Source organism: Pavona decussata, unplaced genomic scaffold (genome assembly GCF_977016875.1).
Source record: "Pavona decussata unplaced genomic scaffold, jaPavDecu1.1 SCAFFOLD_226, whole genome shotgun sequence".
NCBI classification, from domain to species: Eukaryota; Metazoa; Cnidaria; class Anthozoa; order Scleractinia; family Agariciidae; genus Pavona; species Pavona decussata.
This window is the reverse complement of record NW_028145631.1, coordinates 373,072-397,003: the sequence shown is the minus strand read 5'-3', so window position 1 is coordinate 397,003 and position 23,932 is coordinate 373,072. Positions and strand designations below refer to the sequence as shown.

At 36.7% G+C, this 23,932-nt stretch overlaps 2 protein-coding genes across 2 annotated transcripts in view; one reads left to right on the top strand and one right to left on the bottom strand.

The window, feature by feature from the left end:
• LOC146458879 (AFG1-like ATPase) overlaps positions 1-14,844 on the bottom strand; it is a 42,490-nt gene extending 27,646 nt beyond the window's left edge. Inside the window, exons 1-10 of the mRNA XM_085090209.1 lie at positions 14,668-14,844; positions 12,916-13,106; positions 10,218-10,278; positions 9,532-9,633; positions 8,126-8,259; positions 7,107-7,206; positions 6,365-6,423; positions 5,968-6,019; positions 5,669-5,699; positions 5,145-5,215 (exon numbers count right to left, since the gene is read on the bottom strand). Of these exons, the coding sequence (XP_084946335.1) occupies positions 5,145-5,215; positions 5,669-5,699; positions 5,968-6,019; positions 6,365-6,423; positions 7,107-7,206; positions 8,126-8,259; positions 9,532-9,633; positions 10,218-10,278; positions 12,916-13,106; positions 14,668-14,758 (892 nt within the window). The 5' untranslated portion in view covers positions 14,759-14,844. The remainder of the gene's footprint in view (positions 1-5,144; positions 5,216-5,668; positions 5,700-5,967; positions 6,020-6,364; positions 6,424-7,106; positions 7,207-8,125; positions 8,260-9,531; positions 9,634-10,217; positions 10,279-12,915; positions 13,107-14,667) is intronic.
• On the top strand, positions 14,837-22,324 carry LOC146458878 (ADP-ribosylation factor-like protein 6). Its single transcript, XM_085090219.1, has 8 exons — positions 14,837-15,043; positions 15,329-15,390; positions 17,504-17,572; positions 17,678-17,772; positions 18,141-18,217; positions 18,464-18,516; positions 19,339-19,394; positions 20,595-22,324. Exons 1-8 carry the CDS (start codon positions 14,921-14,923, stop codon positions 20,612-20,614), a joined length of 555 nt encoding a protein of 184 aa, XP_084946345.1. The 5' UTR covers positions 14,837-14,920; the 3' UTR covers positions 20,615-22,324.
• Positions 22,325-23,932: the final 1,608 nt, after the last annotated feature.

The following is a 23,932-nucleotide window of genomic DNA, read 5'->3' as shown; positions in this document are numbered from 1 at the left end:
GCCAAGCTTGAAAAATCGAAACCCTTGATAATTTGCCTGAAGTTTACTTTTGGGGAACTATCTTCGAAAATATTATTTGAATGTTCTGGAAATTTTTAGTTTTCGAGAATTTTGGAGAAAACGAAATAACGGGTTTTACCTCATTAATTATGCAAAAATCTCACTCAAAATTAGCCAAGTTTAATACGCTTGTGTTGAAACAGTACGCAACGCTAGAAAGCGAGGTCGGTTTTGAATAAGAGCATAACTCACCTACTTTCTATTAATGGGACCTATGTAAACTTTTGTAGAACTTTGGAGGGTTCTATGGCTCTTTGAAAAACTGACATTTTGAGGACTTCGCGATGAGGCGAAAATTGAGTAAGTTTGAAGGTTTAAAATGCATCTTGGTATGTCAGGTATCGACTCGAGAGGAACATTGTGATAAAGCTTGGGTCTTCGTCTTTAATAATACGAAATAAAAAATCTGGGCAATCAATGCATGCGCTGACGAAAACCAAAGTTAGCGAGGCAACGTTAACAAATTTGCATAATTCGCAACTGTTGAGAAAATGCTATATTGTGGCGACAGTCGGTGAAAACCCAGGCTATCTTCAAATGGTTATTTTACCCCACATTGCATTTGTCTGTTTCTCTTTCTTGTTTAATAACGTGGTAGAAAAAGGTCTGGAAAAAAAATGCGTGATTGGGGAAAGAAAATATTCGTCAAATTCTCGTAGGAAATTTGCATAATGCAAATCTTCCAATAAATCTTTCTGCAAAGGAATCTGATTGGGAAGGTTTCGTTAAGAGACCATTCGACCGAAACACCCCACATAAAAGGAGTCAAAACAACGTTTAATAATTCGATTTTAACCAATTATTGTCGAATCTTAACCTTTAAATTAATAGTGCCAAACTGATACTCGCTATTGCGTTACCTGCGTCACGTCAGTAGCTGTCGATGAGTCTTAAGCCGCCGTTACACGTTGAAACTTTTAGCTGAAACTTGTGTGCAACGGCAAACGAGACAAGTTTCACGAAGTGGTGTTACACGGTGAAACTGTTGTTTTTTCACCACTGCGACCGTTGCGAGCCGTTGCAGAAGTAGAAAGCGGTTCTACTTTTCGTGAAACTTGTCTCGCAACGGAAGTTCGAAAAAGTTTCACGAAACCGACCATGTTACACGGCACAACGCCTGCTGAAACTTGTTTCGCAGCGCCGTTGCACCCAAGTTTCAGCTAAAAGTTTCAACGTGTAACGGCGGCTTTAGAATATAATGCCCACAAACCAACTTGTGCTGCGAAATTGTCAATTACAACAACTAGAAAAAAGACCTTTATTTACTGGCATATGAGTGGTTTTGATAAAAATAAAACGTTCACATGACACTTGAATCACGTTTAAAAGATACATGCTTGTCAAATGAGATGCGAAAGTTGGACATAGGGTCGGTCAAAGTGAATAATTTTAATTAAATCATGTTTGTTTACTGGAATGCATGCTTTATTAATTTTTCAAATAGCTAGTCCAACCTTCTTCAGTGACCTTCCAAATAATGATCACCCAGAATTGGCTCAGTCAAAAAAACTCTCTGTTCGTGTTGTTTGATACTGTACCTTCGCAAGTGGCTGAAAAACAATGTCAGCTGGCACGCCATATTTTAACATAATTTATACTGGTATGAAATATCACACATGCACGGATACACGCTTCGAAACCTGTGTGCCAATTTCCGTTTAACAAAATAATAACTTAGATTCTACCTACAGTCCACATTGGCTGTAGGGCATGCATTTATCTTTGTCGAATGTCAACAACAGAAACACGGGTATCTTATCGGCACTGTAGATACACGCAATGTCTACTGCATACATCACAGGTAGCCGAAGCTCTATGACCTTTGTTTGACCTTTATATTTTGATGTCACGATGAGTGTTACGCAATGGCGTAAATTATAAGGGTTTGCATTGGAATTTACGAATGTGTTTTGGAGTCGAAAGTTAAGGGTATGAATTGAACAAAAATTGCTTACCTTGTCTCCTTGATCTCTTGCCAAGGTTTTGTGCGCCATATTTTGGCCATTTTAGTACGATTCCAGTGGGTTTTTAAAGGTTTGCTGAAAATTTTCCTCTCTCTATACGGTATCCCGCTATAGATATATATCCCCCAAATCGTGGTCACTTTGGTGGCAACAGTATCCTTTGAAATAAATTGCGACGTTAACAACGCAATCATTATAAAACACGAGTCACAGACGAAGAATTGCAGACCACGGGGTGGGCATAAAGTTGGTATTAGGATAGGAGGACTATGGACTACGGACTATGGACTGACTGCACGCCCCACAGTTTACATTGGCTGTAGGGCATGCATTTATCTTTGTCGAATGTCAACAACAGAAACACGGGTATCTCAGTGACACTGTATACACGAAATGTCTACTGCATACATGTCTATGTAAGACATCTAGATGATTGTGCACGTGGGCTCATTTGCTGATCACGATCATGATCATCAAACATCCTTTTGCGCATTTAATCACGCAATTTTCACCATATCGAACCCTGAGATGAATGCTAAAAACTAAAATGACGACTCTCTTCAGCGGGTATTAAAAATCCAGCTGTTTCGCTGAGATAAAGCAACATTTTATATTTGCACTGTCGATCCTCACTATTTTATTCCAAGTCCTTGTTTTGTTTCTAAAAAAAAAAAATAAAATTAAAGGGACAAAAACAACTACCGAAACTTGATTTGATACATATTAAACTTACTGAGAATGAATACAAGAAAGATATGATTTTCAGACTTCAGTTCTCCTTTATACCCAGTCCGTAGTCCGTAGTCCGTAGTCCGAAGTCGTCGGCTTCCTTTAGCTTCTCTTTTATACCCAGTCCGTGGTCCGCAGTCCTTTGTCTGCGACTCAGACTTTATACTGACCTCATTGTTGACGTTACAACGAAAACTCTTGCTACTGAAGTGACCAACCTTTTGGGGACATATATAACAGGATATAGAGCGAGGAAATTGTTCAGCAAACCTTTAAAAACCCACTGGAATCGTACTAAAATGGCCAAAATATGGCGCACAAACACTGGCAAGACAAGGTAAGCAATTTCTGTTCAATTTATGCCCTTCATTTTCGACTCCAAAACACGTTTGGAACACGTATGTTTACAAACCGTAATGATTTACGCCATTGCGTAGCACTCATCGTGACATCAAAATATAAAGGTCAAACAAAGGTCATAAAGCTTCGGCTACCTGTGATGTATGCGGTAGACATTGCGTGTATACAGTGTCGATGAGATACCCGTGTTTCTGTTGTTGACATTCGACAAAGATAAATGCATGCCCTACAACCAATGTGGACTGTAGGTAGGTTATTTTTTTGTTAAACGGAAATTGGCACACAGGTTTTGAAGCGTGTATCCGTGCATGTGTGATATTTCATACCAGTAATTACGTTAAAATATGGTGTGCCAGCTGACATTGTTTTTCAGCCACTTGCGAAGGTACAGTATCAAACAACACGAACAGAGAGTTTTTTAACTGACCCAATTCTGGGTGATCATTATTTGGAAGGCCACTGAAGAAGGTTGGACTAGCTATTTGAAAAAGCATGCATTCCAGTAAACAAACATGATTTAATTAAAATTATTCACTTTGACCGACCCTATGTCCAACTTTCGCATCTCATTTGACAAGCATGTATCTTTTAAACGTGATTCAAGTGTCATGTGAACGTTTTATTTTTATCAAAACCACTCATATGCCAGTAAATAAAGGTCTTTTTTCTAGTTGTTGTAATTGACAATTTCGCAGCACAAGTTGGTTTGTGGGCATTACATTCCAAGACTCATCGACAGCTACTGACGTGACGCAGGTAATGCAATAGCGAGTATCAGTTTGGCACTATTAATTTAAGGGTTAAGATTCGACAATTATAGGTTAAAATCGAATTATTAAACGTTGTTTTGACTCCTTTTATGTGGGGTGTTTAAGTCAAATGGTCTCTTAACGAAACCTTCCCAATCAGATTCCTTTGCAGAAAAATTTATTGGAAGATTTGCATTATGCAAATTTCCCACCAGAATTTGACGAATATTTTCTTGTCCGATCACGCATTTTTTTTCCAGACCTTTTTCTACCACGTTATTAAACAAGAAAGAGAAACAGACAAATGCAATGTGGGGTAAAATAACCATTTGAAGATAGCCTGGGTCAATGTTTTCACCGAGTCGCCACAACATAGCATTTTCTCAACAGTTGCGAATTATGCAAATTTGTTAACGAAGCCTCGCTAACTTTGGTTTTCGTCAGCGCGTGCATTGATTGCCCAGATTTTTTATTTCGTATTATTAAAGACGAAGACCCAAGCTTTATCACAATGTTCCTCTCGAGACGATACCTGACATACCAAGATGCGTTTTAAACCTTCAAACTTACTCAATTTTCGCCTCATCGCGAAGTCCTCAAAATGTCAATTTTTCAAAGAGCCATAAAACCCTCCAAAGTTCTACAAAAGTTTACATAGGTCCCATTAATAGAAAGTAGGTGAGTTATGCTCTTATTCAAAACCGACCTCGCTTTCTAGCGTTGCGTACTGTTTCAACACAAGCGTATTGAACTTAGCTAATTTAGAGTGAGATTTTTGCATAATTAATGAGGTAAAACCCGTTATTTCGTTTTCTCCAAAATTCTCGAAAACTAAAAATTTCCAGAACATTCAAATAATATTTTCGAAGATAGTTCCCCAAAAGTAAACTTCAGGCAAATTATCAGGAGTTTCGATTTTTCAAGCTTGGCCAGCGATTCTCGAAAGTTACAGTCAGGCACTCTTAAGGCTCTTGAGGAAGTTATGAATGTGCCGTGCAGAGAATTGAACCACAAGTGTGTAAACAAATGCCATTAAATTCTATTCTTACTTGCAAAATATTCACAGTATGTAAGCTCAGGTAGATATGACAAAACAACTGTCCTAAACAGACGTACGTACACTTTGTATGTAGCTGTGCGATATGTTCTTTTGTAAACAGGTCACTCCACAATTTTCTCTCGGACTTTGCTGAGTCTTTTGAGGTCACAAGTGTGACAATTAATTGCATTTAAAATTTGTAACTAAAGAATGTCTACAATGAGGACAGCCGCTGTAATTTACCTTCTCGTTGTTGCTGAGCTAATGTAGAGAATATCCAGTCCAATTCAGAGTCTGTTGCTTGGCCAAGAGAACTAAGTAACAGAATAAAAAATTAAGGAGGAATGAGAGACGACTAGAGTTAAAAAGTTACTATCAGTATGACAACCAGACTACATGTTGCTGTTTGTCAACTTTAGTTACTAAAAAGCTGTTCTTGTCTTGATTAGTGACCCAATTTGCGATAAGGGGATAAGGGTGACTCAAGGAAACTGAGGCGTTCAATACACTTTTTAACGTTGTCAAACACCTGGTTCAAAATGTGCTATTTCATTTCACCATAAAATATACTTCAATTTACAAGAATCCCTGTAACGGTACAATTCGTGATAAAAAACTTTTTTCATCTTGACCCCTCTCGTCGCAAATAGGTTCACATTTTATTTCTCATCTAATTACACTTGCACAGCCAGTTGTTAACCTGCAGGTATGTAGCCCCCTTTATTTATGTAACAAAATTAAGAGAAAAAAAAGTAAACTGTAAATACCTGAAATATACTTTTCCAATAAAAGACAAATCTATAAATTTGGAGGAAAAAACTTGTGTTAGTAGAATTATGCCAGCCCTGCATTTTTGGGATAATAAAATAATACCATTTATTATTATTGCTATTATTATTATTATTATTATTATTATTATTATTATTATTATTATTATTATTATTATTATTTGAAATACTTTAATGTATTTTACTCAAAAAGGAAACATGCTTAACTAGATGTAGGTTCTAATTACATGAAACATCATCAAAATAATAAAAATCAGATTATTTTCAAATAGTCACACCTGTTCTACGATAATCTATCCCTGAATCCAGGCAAATAACTTTACAGTGTTTCTGAAAAAGAAACAAAAACATCATTATGGTATCTACTTTAGTGGAGAGCAGAGAGGCTGAACTGAAGAAGAACAGAGATGGTAAACTGAATTAAAGATTCACAAAATAAATTATTATTATTAATTGAAGGATTATTGTAGCTTTAAAGAGGTGTATAATAATTGGGTTTTTCAAGGCCAAGAAATTAGAAAAAAGAAACCCTCCAAAATGGCCCATGTTTTGAAAGGGTGGTAAATCTTGCCAAAACAAATGGACAGTAAAAAACCTTGGCTATCATTAAACAGCAGCATTTCTTGTCAAATTCAGACTTGTTGCGATACAAAAACAAACAAACAAGATCCTCACCTTTAGAATGGGTATAAAAGGAACAAAGTTGCTTCTTTGAAGACCATTTTTGTACAAATCTAAGCCAAACAATTAAAAAAATCACTTCAAATTTATTAATTAAATTGCAAAGTAACAATAACTGGAAAGTAACAACAAAATAATAAAACTAATAACTGTAAAAGCACCAGAAGTACAATTTGCGTATGTAAAATACAGAGAAAAAAGTGCCAAATTGTGGCAGACCTAGAGAGGCTCAGCAAGAATTGTTTAATAATGCTAATTGAACTGAGTAGAGTGCAATTTGGTCTGAAATCAAACGCGTGGTTTTAAAATCGAACGAGCGCACAGCGTGAGCTTGATTTGTGATTGATTTGTGATTTGAAATCACAATATGATTTCAGACCAAAATTGCACAACACAAAGTTCAATTACCACTTTATTACACCTATTTTGAAATCACAGAGTGTCTTTGTCAATGTTAATATTCTATTTTTGTTACTTCATTTCCATTTTGATGGGCTAAAGAAAGGATGCAATTTAGAGCAAAAAATGGTGTAATTTGGAAATAAATTGCACTGTTGAGAGCCAATCAGATTGCAAGGATCACCAGTGATTTCAACATGGGTGTAATAAATTCTGAAACCTTTTTAATCCAGGCCCCTGTAAACAAATTCTTCATACTTTTGTGTAATATTTACCATTCAATCAAAGAATAATTCAATCAGTGACATGTACATGTAAAGATTACATAGAATCATACCATCTGGATGTCTGTTTGAAGTAGCAATCACAACAACTCCTTGTTCAAACAGTGCAGTGAATAACCTCTTTAAAATCATGGCATCAGCAATGTCTGTAACCTGCGAATAACACAAAAGAGTGTAAGTATATCAAATCTAACAAAATAATGTTTAACATGACCTAGTGGGGCATGGTGGGGTACCTGTTCAGTGCGTCAGTCACTTTCGGTTGGGAGATCAGGCGGTGGCCATTTGGACATTAGGCCAGGTTTGTCTGTGCATGTCTTTTACATGACCTAGTGGGGCATGGTGATGTACCTGTTCAATGTATCAGTCAGTTTTGGCTGGGAGATCAGATGGTGGCCATTAAATTGTTCAAGGCCAGGTTTGTCTGTGCGTTAACGTGCTGTTTCCTTAGACAAAACTTTACTCCACATTGTCTCTCTTCACCCAGGTTTATAGTATTACATGGGTACCGTCAACATACTGCTGGGCATAACTCTACAGTGAACTAGCATCCCATCCAGGGGGGAGGGGGATGGGAAGTAGTAAATAAATACTCCTAAAGAATGGACCATTTTTATTTCTGATGGGGAAGGGAGTGGGGGGTTGGTCCATTTTGTTAGGCAATTTTTTTTTTTTTTAATTTTACACTCAGCACAATTTGTTTTTTTCATTTGCTTTCAGGGATTCCGGGGAAATACCAAACTTACTCAATTTTTTTTCCTTTGGGAAATTGTGTACAATTTTTTTTCAGCACTTTTCACATGCAGGAATTTTTTTTTATGTGTTTGCCCAAACCCAACTCCCAGAAATAACATGGTCCAGCCAAAGCTACTTAGGGGAGTCACTTAGGCTCAAAGTGCAACATTTTACATGACATATACAGTGTAGGAATATGTCATGAGCATGGAAATGAGAATTACTTAGTACATAATTCAAACAAGACAATTCACTGATAAACAGAAATGTACTTATGCATAACCTAACACCTATATGTGCGACCAATAGTGGAAGACGCTTCAAATGAATAAGTTACCTGGAATTCATCAAAACATAAAAGCCACCACTGAGAGCTGATCTGTTTTGCGACTGGTGGAATTGGATCAAATGGCTGCGCTCGCACAGACTTTGGGTCTCTTGGAGGAAGACTGGCTTTCAACTTGTGAATACCTAAAACAAATATGTAAATTCAGATCCATCCTGATACATGAACACAACAGTACTGAAAGTAATACTAACAGAACTCTGTGTAATGGATTGAAAAAGGAAATAGTGTCATAAATTGAAGGCAATAAACGTGCTAACAATGGCATTCTTTAGATCTCTCCTCTGTAGAGGCCTCTGAGGAGCATGGGGGTTGGGTGGAGTTAAATAAGGGCTGGAGAGAGTGAAACGATGAGCAAGGGGAATGCCCACCACACTATTTTTCCATTTCCGTTTTTCTACCTTTGCAGAGGAGAGCGGGACACTTTGCATAAAATGAAATATTTTTCAGTCATGTATAAGATATGTTGGTTGGCTCTGTTGTAAGGTACCAGTTCATGAACAATAATAGCAACGTAAAAAAATATAGTAAGCTGTTTGAATCAATATTATGACACCATGAATCAGGCTAGACTCTCAACCAAGACCATGAATAAACCAAACATGTCTCCAGTATCATCCTGACACTAATTACTTGCAAAATCAAGTCTCTGTGATTTACACTTAATTGGATTTTGATAATAAAATGTGTAGTTTGGGAAACTATTTAAAATCATCCCCATCTCCCTATGGCACGGATTTCAAATTAAAGGCGGGGGGGGGGGGGGGGGGGGGAAGGTGAGTCTCAAAGGCCAAAAGATTTTAAGAAAGTGTGAAGTTTTCAGATCACTTGTTGTTTCAGCTCAGATTCACCAGAATGTTTGCATGCGGTCTTGAATTCTTTCAGGAAATGTTGCTCCAACGTTTTATAATTATCCACTGCTTTGCGCTTCATGTTGTGATAAAAATGGAAATCTCGAATCTAGTGAATCTGAGCCCCACCCCCCCCCCCCCCCAAAAAAAAAAAATACATGTACAGATCTGAAAAGTCATTTGGGTCGGTTATGCTCCCGGCCCTTCATTTTTGTTCTTATGTGTGGAGCTTCTTTAAAGGTAGCAACAAGTCAGGGAAGGAGTTTCGCTAGAAAATTTATATACAATAAGCCTTTCAGGGAACAAACTATTTGTCTACTTAGTCTAGTCTTGTACTTCTTTCCATGGAAACTTTCCTTGAGCCCCATTAGGTGTTCCATCTCAAATGATCGTATTTATTGTAACTGTTGTCGATGCCAACATGACCATCATGAACACTCAAGTTTATAATTAAAATTTATTTGTCGATATAAAAATTAATACAAGTATAATAATTTAATAATATAAAACTAATAATTAATTTATAACAAAAGTATCAAAACATACTTGAGTGAACATCCAACATGAACGAATGAAAGTGAACTCTTTGCTTCTTTTCCACAGGAACTTCATCATAAAATAAGTCCATCAACATTGTCTTGCCACAACCTTAATTGAATTAAAATTATTCTATTATCAATTGCAATTGACAATGCTGAATCGTGACTTAAAATATCTCTTTAACTTCAACAAACAAATATTAGACTATAGAAGCTTTAAATTAAAATTAATGGATTTCAGAACTGTTATAATGTTTTGAATCATAATTTATGTAAACTTCGTTTTTCTACACATCTGGCATTCAAATTGTGGATTACCCTAACATAAAAATAAATAAAAATAAAATAAAAAAATAAATAGAAATTTCAGTGGAATACACAGAGTGGCACTTCTCTCCACTGTTTCCAGTTCGAATATTGGAATTTAGAAATATTGGTTTTTGTGGAGGGAGGAAAGCCAGAGTACCCTGTCCCGGAGAAAAACCCTCGGAGCAGGGACAAGAACCAAGAACAAACTCAACCTACATATGATGCATGGTGGTGGGAGGCGAGTGCTCTCACTACTGCGCCATTCCTGCTCCCCTTAACATTCAAGTCCAGAGAAACTGTTGTAGCAGAGTTTAAGGCTAATAATGCTCTTTATAATGAATCAGCTCTTGCTCAATTAAAAATGAGTTAAAGAAGATTTCCTACCTACACTTCCATGAAGATATAGACCAGAAGGGGCAAGCTGTTTGCTACCAAGTCCAAAGATCTAAAGACAAAAAAAGACGAAATTACATGTACATATTAAATAATGTAACTGATTCTGAAGGACATAATGCAGCAAATTAATATTTTGCTCTGAGTTGAACCAATAATGGCTGTCATTACGTTTTGAGCCACATGTTACCATTTTCTCTATGATGAACTGAGCTTTGCAATGCCCTAGATTTAGCATTTAAGCGTTTAATAACACAAAAATGAGCTCAGTGACCCCCATTTTATATTATAGAATATTTTAATCAGCATGTCAAGACACAGCTGTAAATAGGAGTTCAGAGCCACCTTTAAAATCTGTGGCTACCAACCCCTCCCTGCAATTTTTTTTTAACTTTGCAAAACGTTGCCTATTGACATGCTGATTGTAATATGTGTATTATTATTGAATTATTCAATGACACAAAAATGAGTGTTGCCAAGCTCAGGTTTGAGTTATAATCAGCTAAATTTTGGCAGTTTTCAACAGGATATATTGTTGCTGTGGTAATGTACAGTATATATAATGACCATAACTTGTTTACCTGTTTACCTTGTTTACTTGTTTATGTTTGATTGATTGATTGATTGATTGATTGATTTACACCACCACCTCATATGTAAGATTACAGTAGTTACAATGTGAGTTGAACGAGAACAGTTTCATAAAATAAATAAAATAAATAATATAGAACGTTCAAAAAAACAGTGAGTGGTGAGGAGACCTCAGAAAACCAAAGGCTTGTGCAAGAAGGTTGGCCCCCATGATTTGGTCATTGGTTAAAAAGTGTTACCACTCTGATAAAGAGTGGTAACAGTGATCAATCAGTTGTGAGTGAATACGACAGTTGTAAATAACTATGTAACATAATTATTCAAAATTGTGGTAAAAATAGATAAAATTCCTACCATTACACTCTTTTTTTATCACAACGTCTAAGTTTGGAGCTGAGGCTGAACATTCTCATTATTGTTGGCAAATTGAGCCTGTTATAGGTATATCTGTCATGCCTGTTACACCTGTTATAGTATTTCAATAAATCTATGTGGACATGACCAAGACACCTATTATTTGGGCTAATTGGACTATAAAGAGTGAATTTTAAAATGTATTACATGTATTATTTTATCCATATTTAGACTGTTCATTTTAAAAACATTTAGTCAAAATAAAACTGTTTTAACTGATTCTCAGCCTGGGTAATGTTCTTAGTATGTTCTTAAATTTTAGTTAATCTCAGCCTCAATGTTTTTATAAAATCAAAGGCTCCTGTGAGCCAACTCGTGAATGCAGATGACACATAGTAATTGCAATTTAGACGGCTACGGAAACTTCCTCAAAAGATAAAAGAAATTATATCTTTGCCCGATTATGTAACGAAAAATGACCATTCTTGTACTATTAAAATGATTGTCAAATTATTCTGTACAGATTGAATAAGCCGATTATTCTGATGCGCCGATTAAAAAATATCACGTGTTTTTTTTATTCAAAGTTTATAGGAGCACGCCATGTGCAGCTACGTCATGCAAATCCGCGGCTACTGGATTTCGCGATCGGGCTAGTGGATTCTAACCATCACTTGCCCGATGGGCAAGTGAAGTTTTTTTGGGAATTAAAATTACAAAATTACTGTAGGGCAAGCCGATCTCACAAAGGGAAATATGTTCAACAAAGTATCGCATTACGATTCATGCCCGACATAAATGCGTGAAATTTTTCCTTTGGAGTTCAGTCCACGCAATCCTCAAGTAAAAATAATGAACTATGACAAGCTCTTGCTAAATAAGAATTATTTATCGACCGCGTCCTTTTGCTTTCCCATAAATTACCAGTTGTAAATTTCGAAAATGAAACATTTTTTCCCTTTGAAACCTCTATGAAAGCTGACAAGATCTTAAAAGTGTTCATTTCACCAGAAATTTGCATAATTTTGTTTACGACGTCAATGATGCGTGACATGGCACGTTCCGCTTTCGCGTGAAAACTGACAAATTAAATTATTTTTTAATTAAATTATTTTTAAATTAAATTATTTTTAATTCTTGAAAGAAACCGCACTTCGTAGAAAAAAACGAAAAAATCCTATAACTTTGCTCAGATTCAACGAAAAATCCCCATTCTTACACTAAAATGATTGTCAAATTATTCTCTACAGAATGAATGAGAGAATTCTGACGCGTCGTGAAACAAATTTTCACGTTTTTTTTTTTTTTTCACTAATTGAGTTTACGACCCCGGACTTTCTGAAAAACTGAAAAAACTTGAAACTTTGCTCAGATTGAACGAAAAATCGCCATTCTTGCACTAAATGATCGTCAAATTATTCTCTACATATTGAATAAGAATTTCCTGATGCGCCATGAACAACAAATGTTCGCGTGTTTTTTTCCACTAATTGAATTTAAAACTCATTCACTGCGCACGCCCGAAAGTTAACGACAAAACCGACTGATCGACTGATCGACCGACCAAGTCGAGAGTCAGCTATCGCTATAACTCGTTCATTGCGCATGCGCGCATTCACGAGTTAAAAAGGAGTGTATACAATTCAATTACATGTACATTCCCATTTTCAATAAACTGCTTTCCTGCTTAAGGGTATATCAAAAGAGGTTATTGAACTTTATTCATTTCACTATCAATCCTTACCTTACTAAGAAAACCATCACTTCCTGGCTGATAATTAACTACATCACTGTACAATCGTTGTAGCTGTTCAACAACATGCCGTTGGTACTTGTCAAGCTTCAGCTTTCCATTTCTGACCATATCATCATATTTTTTAAGAGGACCTGCCTCTTGATTATTAAAGGGTGGACTTGGTACTCCAAGAATGTCATCTTAAAATATAAGAAATTAAAATAATTATCTTTTAGTTTAATAATTATTACACCTACTAGGTACCTTATACCCCAGTAACAGAAGCATTGTGACTGGTTCCCTCAATGATATCTTTAAAAAAATATTCATTTACTTGAGAGCAGGGTTGGACTGGTGGGGTTCCAGGGGAGAGGGAAGGGGGCATCACCTACATAAACTTAATTAAGGAGGTCCCTGCAAAGACCCCTGATGTCCCTGCAACAATCCTTGAGCTCCCTGCAAAGATATATAGCCACTCACCCATATCCCACTCTGCTTAACCCTTATAGCCACCCTTAACCCTTAAAGCCACCGCTCATATGCCACTCATTCACATATTTCCAATCCTAGCAGTATGCAGGATGTTTGTCCCATGAACCTAGTTTAATGGCCTTTAGCTCCCACGAGTCTTCTGTAGCTCAGTGGTAGAGCATCCGAATTAGTAATCGGAACGTCTTAGGTTCGACTTCCGATAGGAGCACTCGGAATTTTTTTTTTCGAGTTTGCCTGTGTCATTACTGAATGATACATCATTTTTATTTCCATGTCAGTGATCAAATGCGCTTTACATCAAGGTGAAAACAATTTTATGTAAAAGGCAACTAAAAAAAAATTGCATAAATGAACAAAAAAAAATGCTTGTAAGTATGAAACATGAAGAACTTAGGTGCTGCAAAAAAACACTACAAAGTAAATAATTATAAATCCTGTGTTGGAAAATCTAAGGTAAGAAATTGTGTTCATGTTGTGTTTAAAAAGATTAACTGTAGGCATAGAGTGACATTTGCAGGCAACAGGACATGACAGGATTAAGCAGGTAAACTCAGATTGAAGCTAGCGCTGCTGACGACGACGCCAGTGAAGGTTTTTTTATATTTATATATCGTTTCCTCATGCTATTTGACTCTCTAGTTTTTACTTACTCGAACGTGAAGCTACTGACACAAAGATTTTTATTATAACCGAATGACAGTTAAACTCAACTGAACTTGAATAATAATTAATGGCTTAAATATCCCTAGCGGTTCACAGATTCTGCATGTATTCATAGCTTAATTATTCCGAGTGGTTCACACATTCTGCACGTATCTAGTATTACAACATATATTTATGTATATTCTTGTCATTAAAATCCCCTGAAGAGTGAAAGATCACGAAAAAAGCTTGTCGGGATGAAAGTGTGGTTTTTTTCGTTATTTTCAATATACTGCGCTCTACTTTTATGTATCGAGCACTGTTAAATACGGAAAAATCAAAACACAGTCTTTCTAGTATTACAACATATATATTAATGAAAATACCAAATCAACATATTACTTGAAGCACAACAGGCCTGCTCTGTTGTTTCAAAGGATTTTACGCTTAAACTGTCAAGTGCTTTAAATTTTAACAGCCCTGGAATTGAAATTGGGTTAAATTGCGAAACCGAGTTACCGAAATTGAACTCTGCTTTGAACCTAACATATGCAACGCCAGTTTCAATGGCAATCCCTCTTTTGTTCGTAATTTTGCAAAGGGGCACGATACAACAAATATACTTACTAGCTGTCCCGGTCAAAGTCGAAGAAAACCGACAAATCTTGATCGAAAGCCGGACAAAATCAAGTCTAAATCTACATTTCGTGGCCGCCATTTTGTTGTATGACGACACTAAATAGCTCCCAGTCCTTCGCAATCAAGCCTGACTGAAGCGTTAGCGTGGTTACTAAGGACTCGTTTCCAAAAACAACTTTGGAGTAATTTTCCCGGACGACAAATTAATTGCAATTTTTTGGGTTTTATAGGCGCCCAAATCATGGGTGTATTGGACAAGTTAGTGAACTGGCTGGGCATAAAAAAGAAGGAAATCAATGTTCTTTGTATAGGACTGGACAACAGTGGAAAGACAACGATAATTAACAAACTAAAACCTGAGAAGGTTAGTTGACTTGGGAAACTGCTAGCTGCCTCGTCGACCATGAAGGCATTATTATGGTTTCACACTTATAAGACTGCGCCCTGTCTTCAGAAATAATTAACTTTCAAGCACACAAAAGACAGACGAAAGTAAACGATTAACACGCTTGCCTTAAAACGGTTTTAGATTTTTAACACGCGCGTTCGTTCATTACAATGCAAGCGGTTTGTTCGACATGTACAGTTCCTTGTTTAAGATACCAATAAGCTTGTAAATGATTACTGATGCACCTGTCATCTTTTGCAGTCTCAGACGCACGATATTGTACCTACTGTAGGGTTTACTGTGGAAAAATTCGAATCAAAAAGGTGAATCTCGCAGTCTTATACATGTATGCTTTATAATCTTCCGACTGCAGCTGCTAGCTAGCGCTACTATTATTATTTTTATAATTAAGCTTATGTTTTGTCTGTAAGCTTATGTATTTAAGGCGTACATGACTAGAACCCCGCTTACTCTAACCCCCAAGGGCAACCAAAGCTCGAGTTAGGGGTTAGTATTTAAAGAATCGGTGGAAGAGTGGAAACAAATGTTTAGTTTTATCAAAAGAGTTGATATTAGGTAACAATAATATGATATGGTGGTCAAATTACTAAGTGTCAACTCTGTTCATAAAACCAAACAGTCAAGTTAGCAGGGGATTTGAGTTTAGGGGAGCTGGTGTTGAATTTCAAGTATCCTGCTAATAATTAATAAAATATACAGTCATTTTATGGTTCTTCACAATCATTAGTCACTTTCGCGCAGCAAGCTGGGTTTTATTACATAACTTAACCAGCCTGCGCTGAAAAGGAGCATTCTGATTGGCTACCTGAGCAGTCCGAATTTTCCTGTACGGACCGCTAAGACAGAGCGCCTATGTTATGTACATACCTTAGAAAGGAGCATAGTGTTTCATTTTTGACAAAAACAAAGCAAAAATGATTTAAATTTCACTTATACACATGTCCCCTGCGAGCAGAGGCCCTTCGACTTATCTAGGAAGATCGAAGGGCCTCTGCTCACAGGGTAATACACATGTGAATCGCACCTTCTTTTTTTTTTTTTACTTGATACCTGCACTGGACTTGTATTTGCATGATTGGAAACCTGTTGGAAATCATGATATATAAAAAAATTAAGTAGTATAATTTAGTAGAGGGAACTGTTTATACCATCAAGTACGAGTTTTTAACTCTTGCACTTTTCCTTGCACTGCTTGAACATAAACAAGTTTCATGCGGACTAGAAAGCGGGAAGCAGGAAAGTCTATACAATAAAAACCCTACTGAACTAGCTTGTTTGGTCTATATTGGAAAAAATAATTAATATTGGTCTCGTTCTTATGTTTCACAAGTTAACTTGCAAAACAAAAGAACTTATGAGCAATATTCTCCTAATACGGACCTCATGCTACATGTAGCTAGTTCAATATACATGTAACATATATTTGTAAGAGCTATTAAGCCTTTGATGTCATAAGAACATTTAGTTTGGAAATTTAAGCGAAAACTTTTTCAAGAACATTAATTAAGGTCAAAACAAAGGCTATGATTGCCATTTCCATACATTCAACCATGTTGTAAAAGAGATAAAAGATTTCAACATGTCAATGAGCTTTATTTTGCAATTTTGAGGTTTACTGACCAACAGTTTTGAAATAAAGTTTGAGTTTTGGGAGTAAATTTGAGCCAAGGGAAAGTAAAATAATTTTACTTTCCCTTAGTTTGAGTTAGTGGGGAATTTGAGTTAACCAAGTTTGAGTTTGCCAATAGTATTACTATAGAATATAGAATTTGTCATCATTGACCTCATCATGGTTTTTCAAATTTTGCTATAGGCATTCATTATTTTGACACTACCAGAAAGAGCACCTTAAAATTACTGTCAGTAGTAACATTGGCAGAGTTGCATCTGTTAGAAAACATAGAGCTCTGTAAAGTTGTCATTTGTGTGGCTGCAGCAAACTGTTTGCCTTAATCCAGAAGGCAAACAGTTGCCATCACCACCACACAAATATAACATTATCATAATGCAAAATTCTCCAACTTTAATGAACACTATGCCTTTGCCATTTTGGAGGACTGATGTGACTCAAACTTGGACATTTTGTTATTTTATGGTGCTTTCCCCTGCAGTGTTGATTGGATGCCTTCCAGTACATTGTTGTTGATAATATTTTTGGTTTAAAATTTTTCAAACCAGTTTAATGTATATTTTCATTTGATATAATCATTACCATAATCCAAGACAAAGGAAAACAAAAACTTAACTGGTTTGAAAATTACTAACCAAAAAAAATTGAACTACAACACTTACATCAAACTTTGAAATGATGAGGTCAATGATGAATTCTACTGTTTTATTTTAGACTTATGTAGTCATGGCAATATCCTTGACATATCTGATGTAACATTCTATACCTTGTGTTAAATTATACAGTCTCAACATCACTGTGTTTGACATGTCTGGCCAAGGGAGATATAGGAATCTATGGGAACATTATTACAAGTAAGTTTAAGGACCATGTTCATCAATCAACATACAGTGTAATGGGCCGTTATTCAGTTGAATGTCATTTAAGGCACTCAGTCAACCTTTTTACTTTCCTTTCAGAACTGCTCAAGCAGTCATCTTTGTGATAGACAGCAGCGATCGTTTAAGAATGGTAGTAGCCAAAGAAGAGTTAGATATTCTATTACAGCACTCTGGTAAGTTTTTGGTTGGCTTAGCTTAAAGATTTTCAACTAAGTCTTTCTGTACTGAAGTTGTGCCACTACAGGAACAAAAACAATGAAATCCTCAGGTCCTGAACCTGGAAATCATACTGAAATATTCGTGAAAATGTACATTTTAAAATTTTGTTATGAACTATTTTCTTCATGTGAGGGACTGTTGAGTCTGCCAACATTTTCTTGTACATGTATTACTAAGTAAATCCGAATAGCTTTTATATTTTCATAACCACCCTTTCAATAAGAAAGTTGTTAATGAGAAACTAAGGTAACTTGTCATACGTTATGAAAGCTTTAATTTACTGATTAATTGATTTTTCTATCCAATGCCCTTTTCTCTTCAGAAATTGCTTCAAGGAGAGTACCTATCTTGTTTTTTGCCAATAAAATGGACGTTAAGGATTCTCTTTCTCCTGTCCGGGTAAGACAAATCCATGAATGATTTATGAAGCTCAGGCTTGCTAATTAATACAATGTTAATTCTGGCAGGTGTTCTGGCAATGTTAAGTCTGGCAGGTGCCTCTAACATTTCACAACCTGGGCTGAGCTCTGAGTTTGGACTCATGGCTTTTAAAGACAACTTAGTCAGCTTATTAACTCATTATCCAAACAGGTTTATGAACACTTATACATGCATATTTTTATTGTATTTTTTTCTCTTTTGTAGTGTTCCCAAGAGATGGGTTTAGATGCTGTAAAAGATAAACCATGGCATATATGGTAAGATGCACAAATATAATAATAATAATAATAATGATGACGATGATGATGATGATGATGATGATGATGATGATGATGATGATGATAATAATAATAATAATTTTTATAATAGTAATGATGATGATGGTGATGATGATGTTACAACTGCATGAACAGAAAAGAAAGTTAATAATAATAATAATAATAATAATAATAATAATAATAATAATAATAACTATAACTATTAATAATATAGAATATTGTGATGTGATCTACCCAAGATAGATAAGTTTTATTCAGCACAGTGAAAAGAAAAGCAAATTTAATAGTTTGCAACTAAGAAATAATTTGTCAAAAAAAAAAAGAAAGTAAAATAAAATAAGAATTAAAAGTTTGGAGAGTCAAAGAGCTGTCTGATATGGCATTTAGGGCATATTTGTAGAGATAGATTTTTTACTGTCATGGAAATTTTACATGTCAATGCATTTGGACAAAAACATTAACTGGCGTACGTACGTACGTACGCACTACTTATTTATTTTTTCATGTTTTAAATGGATAACTTTTAAATGTAGAAAGTTGAGCACTGTAAAGCCAGTGGAAATGTTATCCATATGCATGGAATTTGCATGACATCTACTGGAAATCAATCACAAGCAATTATTAAAGCTGGTGAGGGAACGTATACATAAGTCAGCTACAGCTTCTTCATTAATCTTTATAAGCAGCGAGTCCAGTCAGATAGTCAGCTAAAATGTCATGGTAAGATCTTTGATTTTAAGGTTCAGGTGTTGCACTGTCTAGTTGTTACTTAAACTGTCTACAAATGTTTCTTTTGTTCAGTGCAAGTAATGCTCTCACAGGAGAGGGACTAAGTGATGGCGTTGATTGGCTCACAGGTGGGTAATACATAACTATGGATAAGCTTTTTCCATCATCGAACATACAATTAACAAAAAAACGTTTAGAGTTGCTGCAGCATTGCTTAGTTCCTAGGCCTCTCTCTGTCTTTCATCTTAGGCAATTCGTCTTGGGTCACGTGGTCTGATTACATCACTGAAATGAATTGATCGTGAGGGCCTGGGAGAAAGACGTACAGGGACTAGGCAAACTTCAGCACATTTTCGACACTGATGAACGACCCATCAGGGGCAACCAACAAGAAAAAGCAAAACACCCGCCTCTTGTGTTTCCAGATCATTTTGTGGCCTTCTTTAAAGGCATATTTTAGTGAGCTAATACAGTTTAATCTGTTTGTATGCCTTCGCTGAAAATTTAAGGCACAGAAAGTTTTAGGAAATGGAATCTTATTCCCCAAATTTACAAGTTGTTGTTTGCTTTGCGAAAATGCAAGCTGACCTTTAATATTTCTTGTTTTAAACGAGATATTTGCCCCTCCGAAAACAAAAGGAATTAGTTTTCCACTGTTGAGAAAGTTTGAGCTAACATTTTGCTAATGAAGACAATAGCTTTTCTTTAAAACTTAATACCAAATTCTGAATTTCTGGTCAACGGGATTAACTTAAAGGCCTTCAGCGAACAGACATGTATTCACCGAAATGAACCGTTTGTACCCCTCCCCCCTTCCCCCGGGTGGGGCGGTACTCCCATTTATAAGGAACATGGGTATGTACCGCTGTGAAGGGTGTGGTTTTCAAGCAGTTTAGTCTGGGATAGGGCATAGAAACAAGAGAGTTTTGGTCTAGAATAGGGTATCATTTCCCATGAAACTGATCAGTGTCTTGAAAAACAGATAAACTTAATAAGTGATTTATCACTATTGGCAAGAAGAAAATAAAATAAAATAAAATAAGATAAAACTTTTGAGAACATTCATGTACTCCGTTCTTAATAGAAAAGCCAAAAATTAATGATGTCTGTGTTCTGTTCAAACACCCTAATTCTTGCTCCAGAATGCAGAAAATGCATTCTAAGAGTTCCAAATGTTTTAAAACTTTTTCGGGGGAGCATGCCCCCGGACCCCCCTTAAATCTCCCACCTTCGCCGCAAGTAGTTTATTCTCCTACTCCTAAACTTTTGCCACCTTCTCAGATTCCCATTGAAAACCCCTCCATTTTTTCTTTTCTTTTCTTTTGCAGATCAGATCCGCGTGTCGTAAAATCTTGTACAGCAGTGCTCTCTAATTATGAACAAAAAGTTCTACATTATAATTTTGAATCTGTTCCCCTCTGAAGAACATGCATGATTTGATTAATTTAGGGGCCATAGTGTACGGTACATTAGACAGGAAAAACAAAAAGATATTTAAACTGATACGGAACTTCGACGCATTTTAGGGTTGCCATCGTAACAAAACACCCCAATGTTTCCTGAAGACCACGTATTAAATTAGTTTTGGCAGTGAAGAAAAAAATGTTTTATCAATTAGAGTACCTTGTATGTTTTTAAAACATTTTGCCTGTTTGAAGTCTTCAAAGACCCTGTGGGAAACGGAAAAAAAAATTTTCTCTGCGTTTACAACCAGAAATGCGACAACACCGTACCTGTGGGCCGAGCTGTTTTCTGCGCGAGGGATAATGAAACTGTCGCTCGTTGAGAGTTTGTTGCATGATTTTTTAACCAACTTCAATCCAAATGAAGTCTAAACGTTAACATGTAAAACCATGCCTAAACGTACGTTTTGTCCACTTTTACAGCCATCACCAATGTTTAATACCTGGATAGCGACTATCTTTCGACGTGCGATGTACTTTGGCCTAAGTCTTAAATGTAAGCACAACAGCACTGATTTATTTACGGTTCCGTTGAACTCGACTTCAGGTGGTGAAGATGGGTTTATTTATCTTGAAACTTATGTGGGCAATATCAAGAAGCCAAACTGAGATAGATAAATCGCCCGGTCGAATGTACCGGAAGTTGCTGGCCACTGAGCCGATCGAAAGCGGTCAAATCGTATGAAGTTTCCTGTAAACTGTGAGCAGTGCAAGGTCAACACAGTTCTTCAGCGTTTTGAGGTCAGTTGTTGTAGTTAACTTGTCTGTTCTTTTGTGAATAACCGGAACATGTCTCGATTTGTTCAACTGTTTGTATAGCATGCCGAAAGATAGTCGCCATTCCCCTCCATGCGCGAAACACTGAAAATGGCTGCAAAGTGGACCAGACTGGAGTGGCTTTTAATTGCTGCTCATTTGACTGTCAAAGCCAATTAGCTTTGAATAGCCAACAAGTGGCGAGATAAGAGTACCTTATAGCTAGTTCTGGTCAGTTGCCAGACTCTCTCGGTATGGAACATCTTCCGATGTCACCTCAGCCGAGATGGTTTGGTCAGAGCACATTGTATTGGCTTGTTGGAATCTAGAAAGAGTCCTGCAGGCGGGCAAAACTAAAAAAAAAAACTTTTCAAGGACACAATAGGCGAAGCTGATTTAAAATACGATAGCACCTGTTGGGAACAACGTGAATTTTTGATTTTCTCTCCACCGACCAATTCAGTTCCAGGACAGTTCGGCCACATCGTACAAGTTGACTGAATCAAAGTACAATCGCGAAAAAGTTCCAATACCGTAAACTCACATTTTCAAGGGATGTTTTCGCTGCCGTTGCAACCACGACGACAACGACAACGAAAACGTCACTTGAAAATACGAATTTATATTATTTGAACTAATTCGCAATTATTTCAACTCGGTCAACTTGTGCAATGTGACCGAACTACCCAGGAACCGCATTGAAAATTCACCGTTGTGTCCTCACATTTTCCATAAAATCTTGAATTTGGTCATTTCACATTGTTGTAGAAGTCGGTTTGGAACTGTATCAAACTAAGTTAACACGCGATTGCTTTGCTCATTAAACCTTTATGACGTTCTCGTCTCCTTCGTCGTGCTAGAGACCCCGCTTTAGCAACTGCGACGGCAACGCCAGCAAAAGCGTCCCTCGAAATTTTGAGTTTAAGTTATTTGACCTTCGTCGCGATTCTTCCAATTTTCTTAATTTGTGTAACGTAGCCGAAATATCCAAGAGCTGGATTCAGGTTGGAACGGTAATCAAACAGAGAAAAATTTACCGTCGTGTTCTCCCGTCTCCCTTGGCCATTTCACGTTGCTGTTTTGCGGAGGACGGTAAAGAAATTTACTATAATTCATATACCGTACGTGTTTGTTTTGCTCATTAAATATTTTTGTCTTTTGACGTACTCGTTGCCGTCGCCGTTGTACGTCAACCTCGTTTGCAAATCCCTCTCTTCCTCCCTCGTATGTACGTGACGTCATCGCCGCCATGTTAGTGTATCAGTTATTCTCAGTAGCTTCTTTTTTGTTATATGGCATTTGAATCTCCAGGCATTTCAATAGATTAAACTTCCGCTTGACAGTGAGGCCAAGAGGACACAAACAACTGAATAGGTCATTTTCGGGATGCTTTCAACCTCGTTACGAAACCGAGGTTAAGTGCAAAGCTTTCATGTCAAAATAAGTTTCGTTTGCATATGAATGAAAACTAATTTTCGTAGTAAAAACTTTGCACTTACCCTCGCTTTCGCAATGAGGTTCAAAGCAACTCGGATTCTAAAAATCGTCTTTATTCATGTCTGTTGTTCGTGTTATCTGGACCTCAATACCAAGTTGAATTCCCGAGCTTAACGCTACAAGACGGAAAGTTGTGTGTGGGTAGCAGTAAATCTGTGATTACGGCAGTCAGTGCCATAGGATGGGAGAAAATATCAAACATTTACAACTGTGATGTATTTTTGTAGGGGTCAGCTATAGCTACGCTTGGTAAATTTCTTAATTGAATGTCACCTTGTGGTTTTACCGCGTAGGTCAATCCGCTTGTCCAAATGGAAAGCGCCGCACAGGACGTCATAAATCGAGTCGAAGGTACATCCCTTACACATACCAAAAGTTCTTAAGCCAACAACGTTTTATTCAGTAGTTTAAATACGTGATGGAGTCATGTAAACAAGGGGTAAATCATAAATAAAGACATACCAATCACGGCTTGCTTGTGATGGCATAGAATTATCTTTACAAGGTCCACAATAGCACAAAAACTTATTAATAAGAAATTGTACATGGTTTAACTGTAATAAGAAATTACAGCGAAATTTGTAATTTAAATGAGCCATTTTCCGAGGCACCCAATGGGAATAAGCCTGTTCTTGATTAGGCCACGTACGGCTTTCTCCCAGGCCCTCACGATCAATTCGTTTCGGTGACGTAACCGAGGCGAACGGCCAGGGAACACGTGACCCGAAACGAATTGACCGAGATGAAAGACAGAGAGAGACCTTGGAACTAGGCATTAATTGCTCCCATGCTGCGAAAGTTGAGTTGACATGAAAGAAAACTCAAATTGTCTCTTCAAAGTTTGGGACTTTGTTGGGATCAGATATCAACCGAAATCAAACGTTGGGTGCCCTGATATTTATAGTAACCGTCAATAAATACCGGTGGATAAGTTGACCCCCATGGACCTT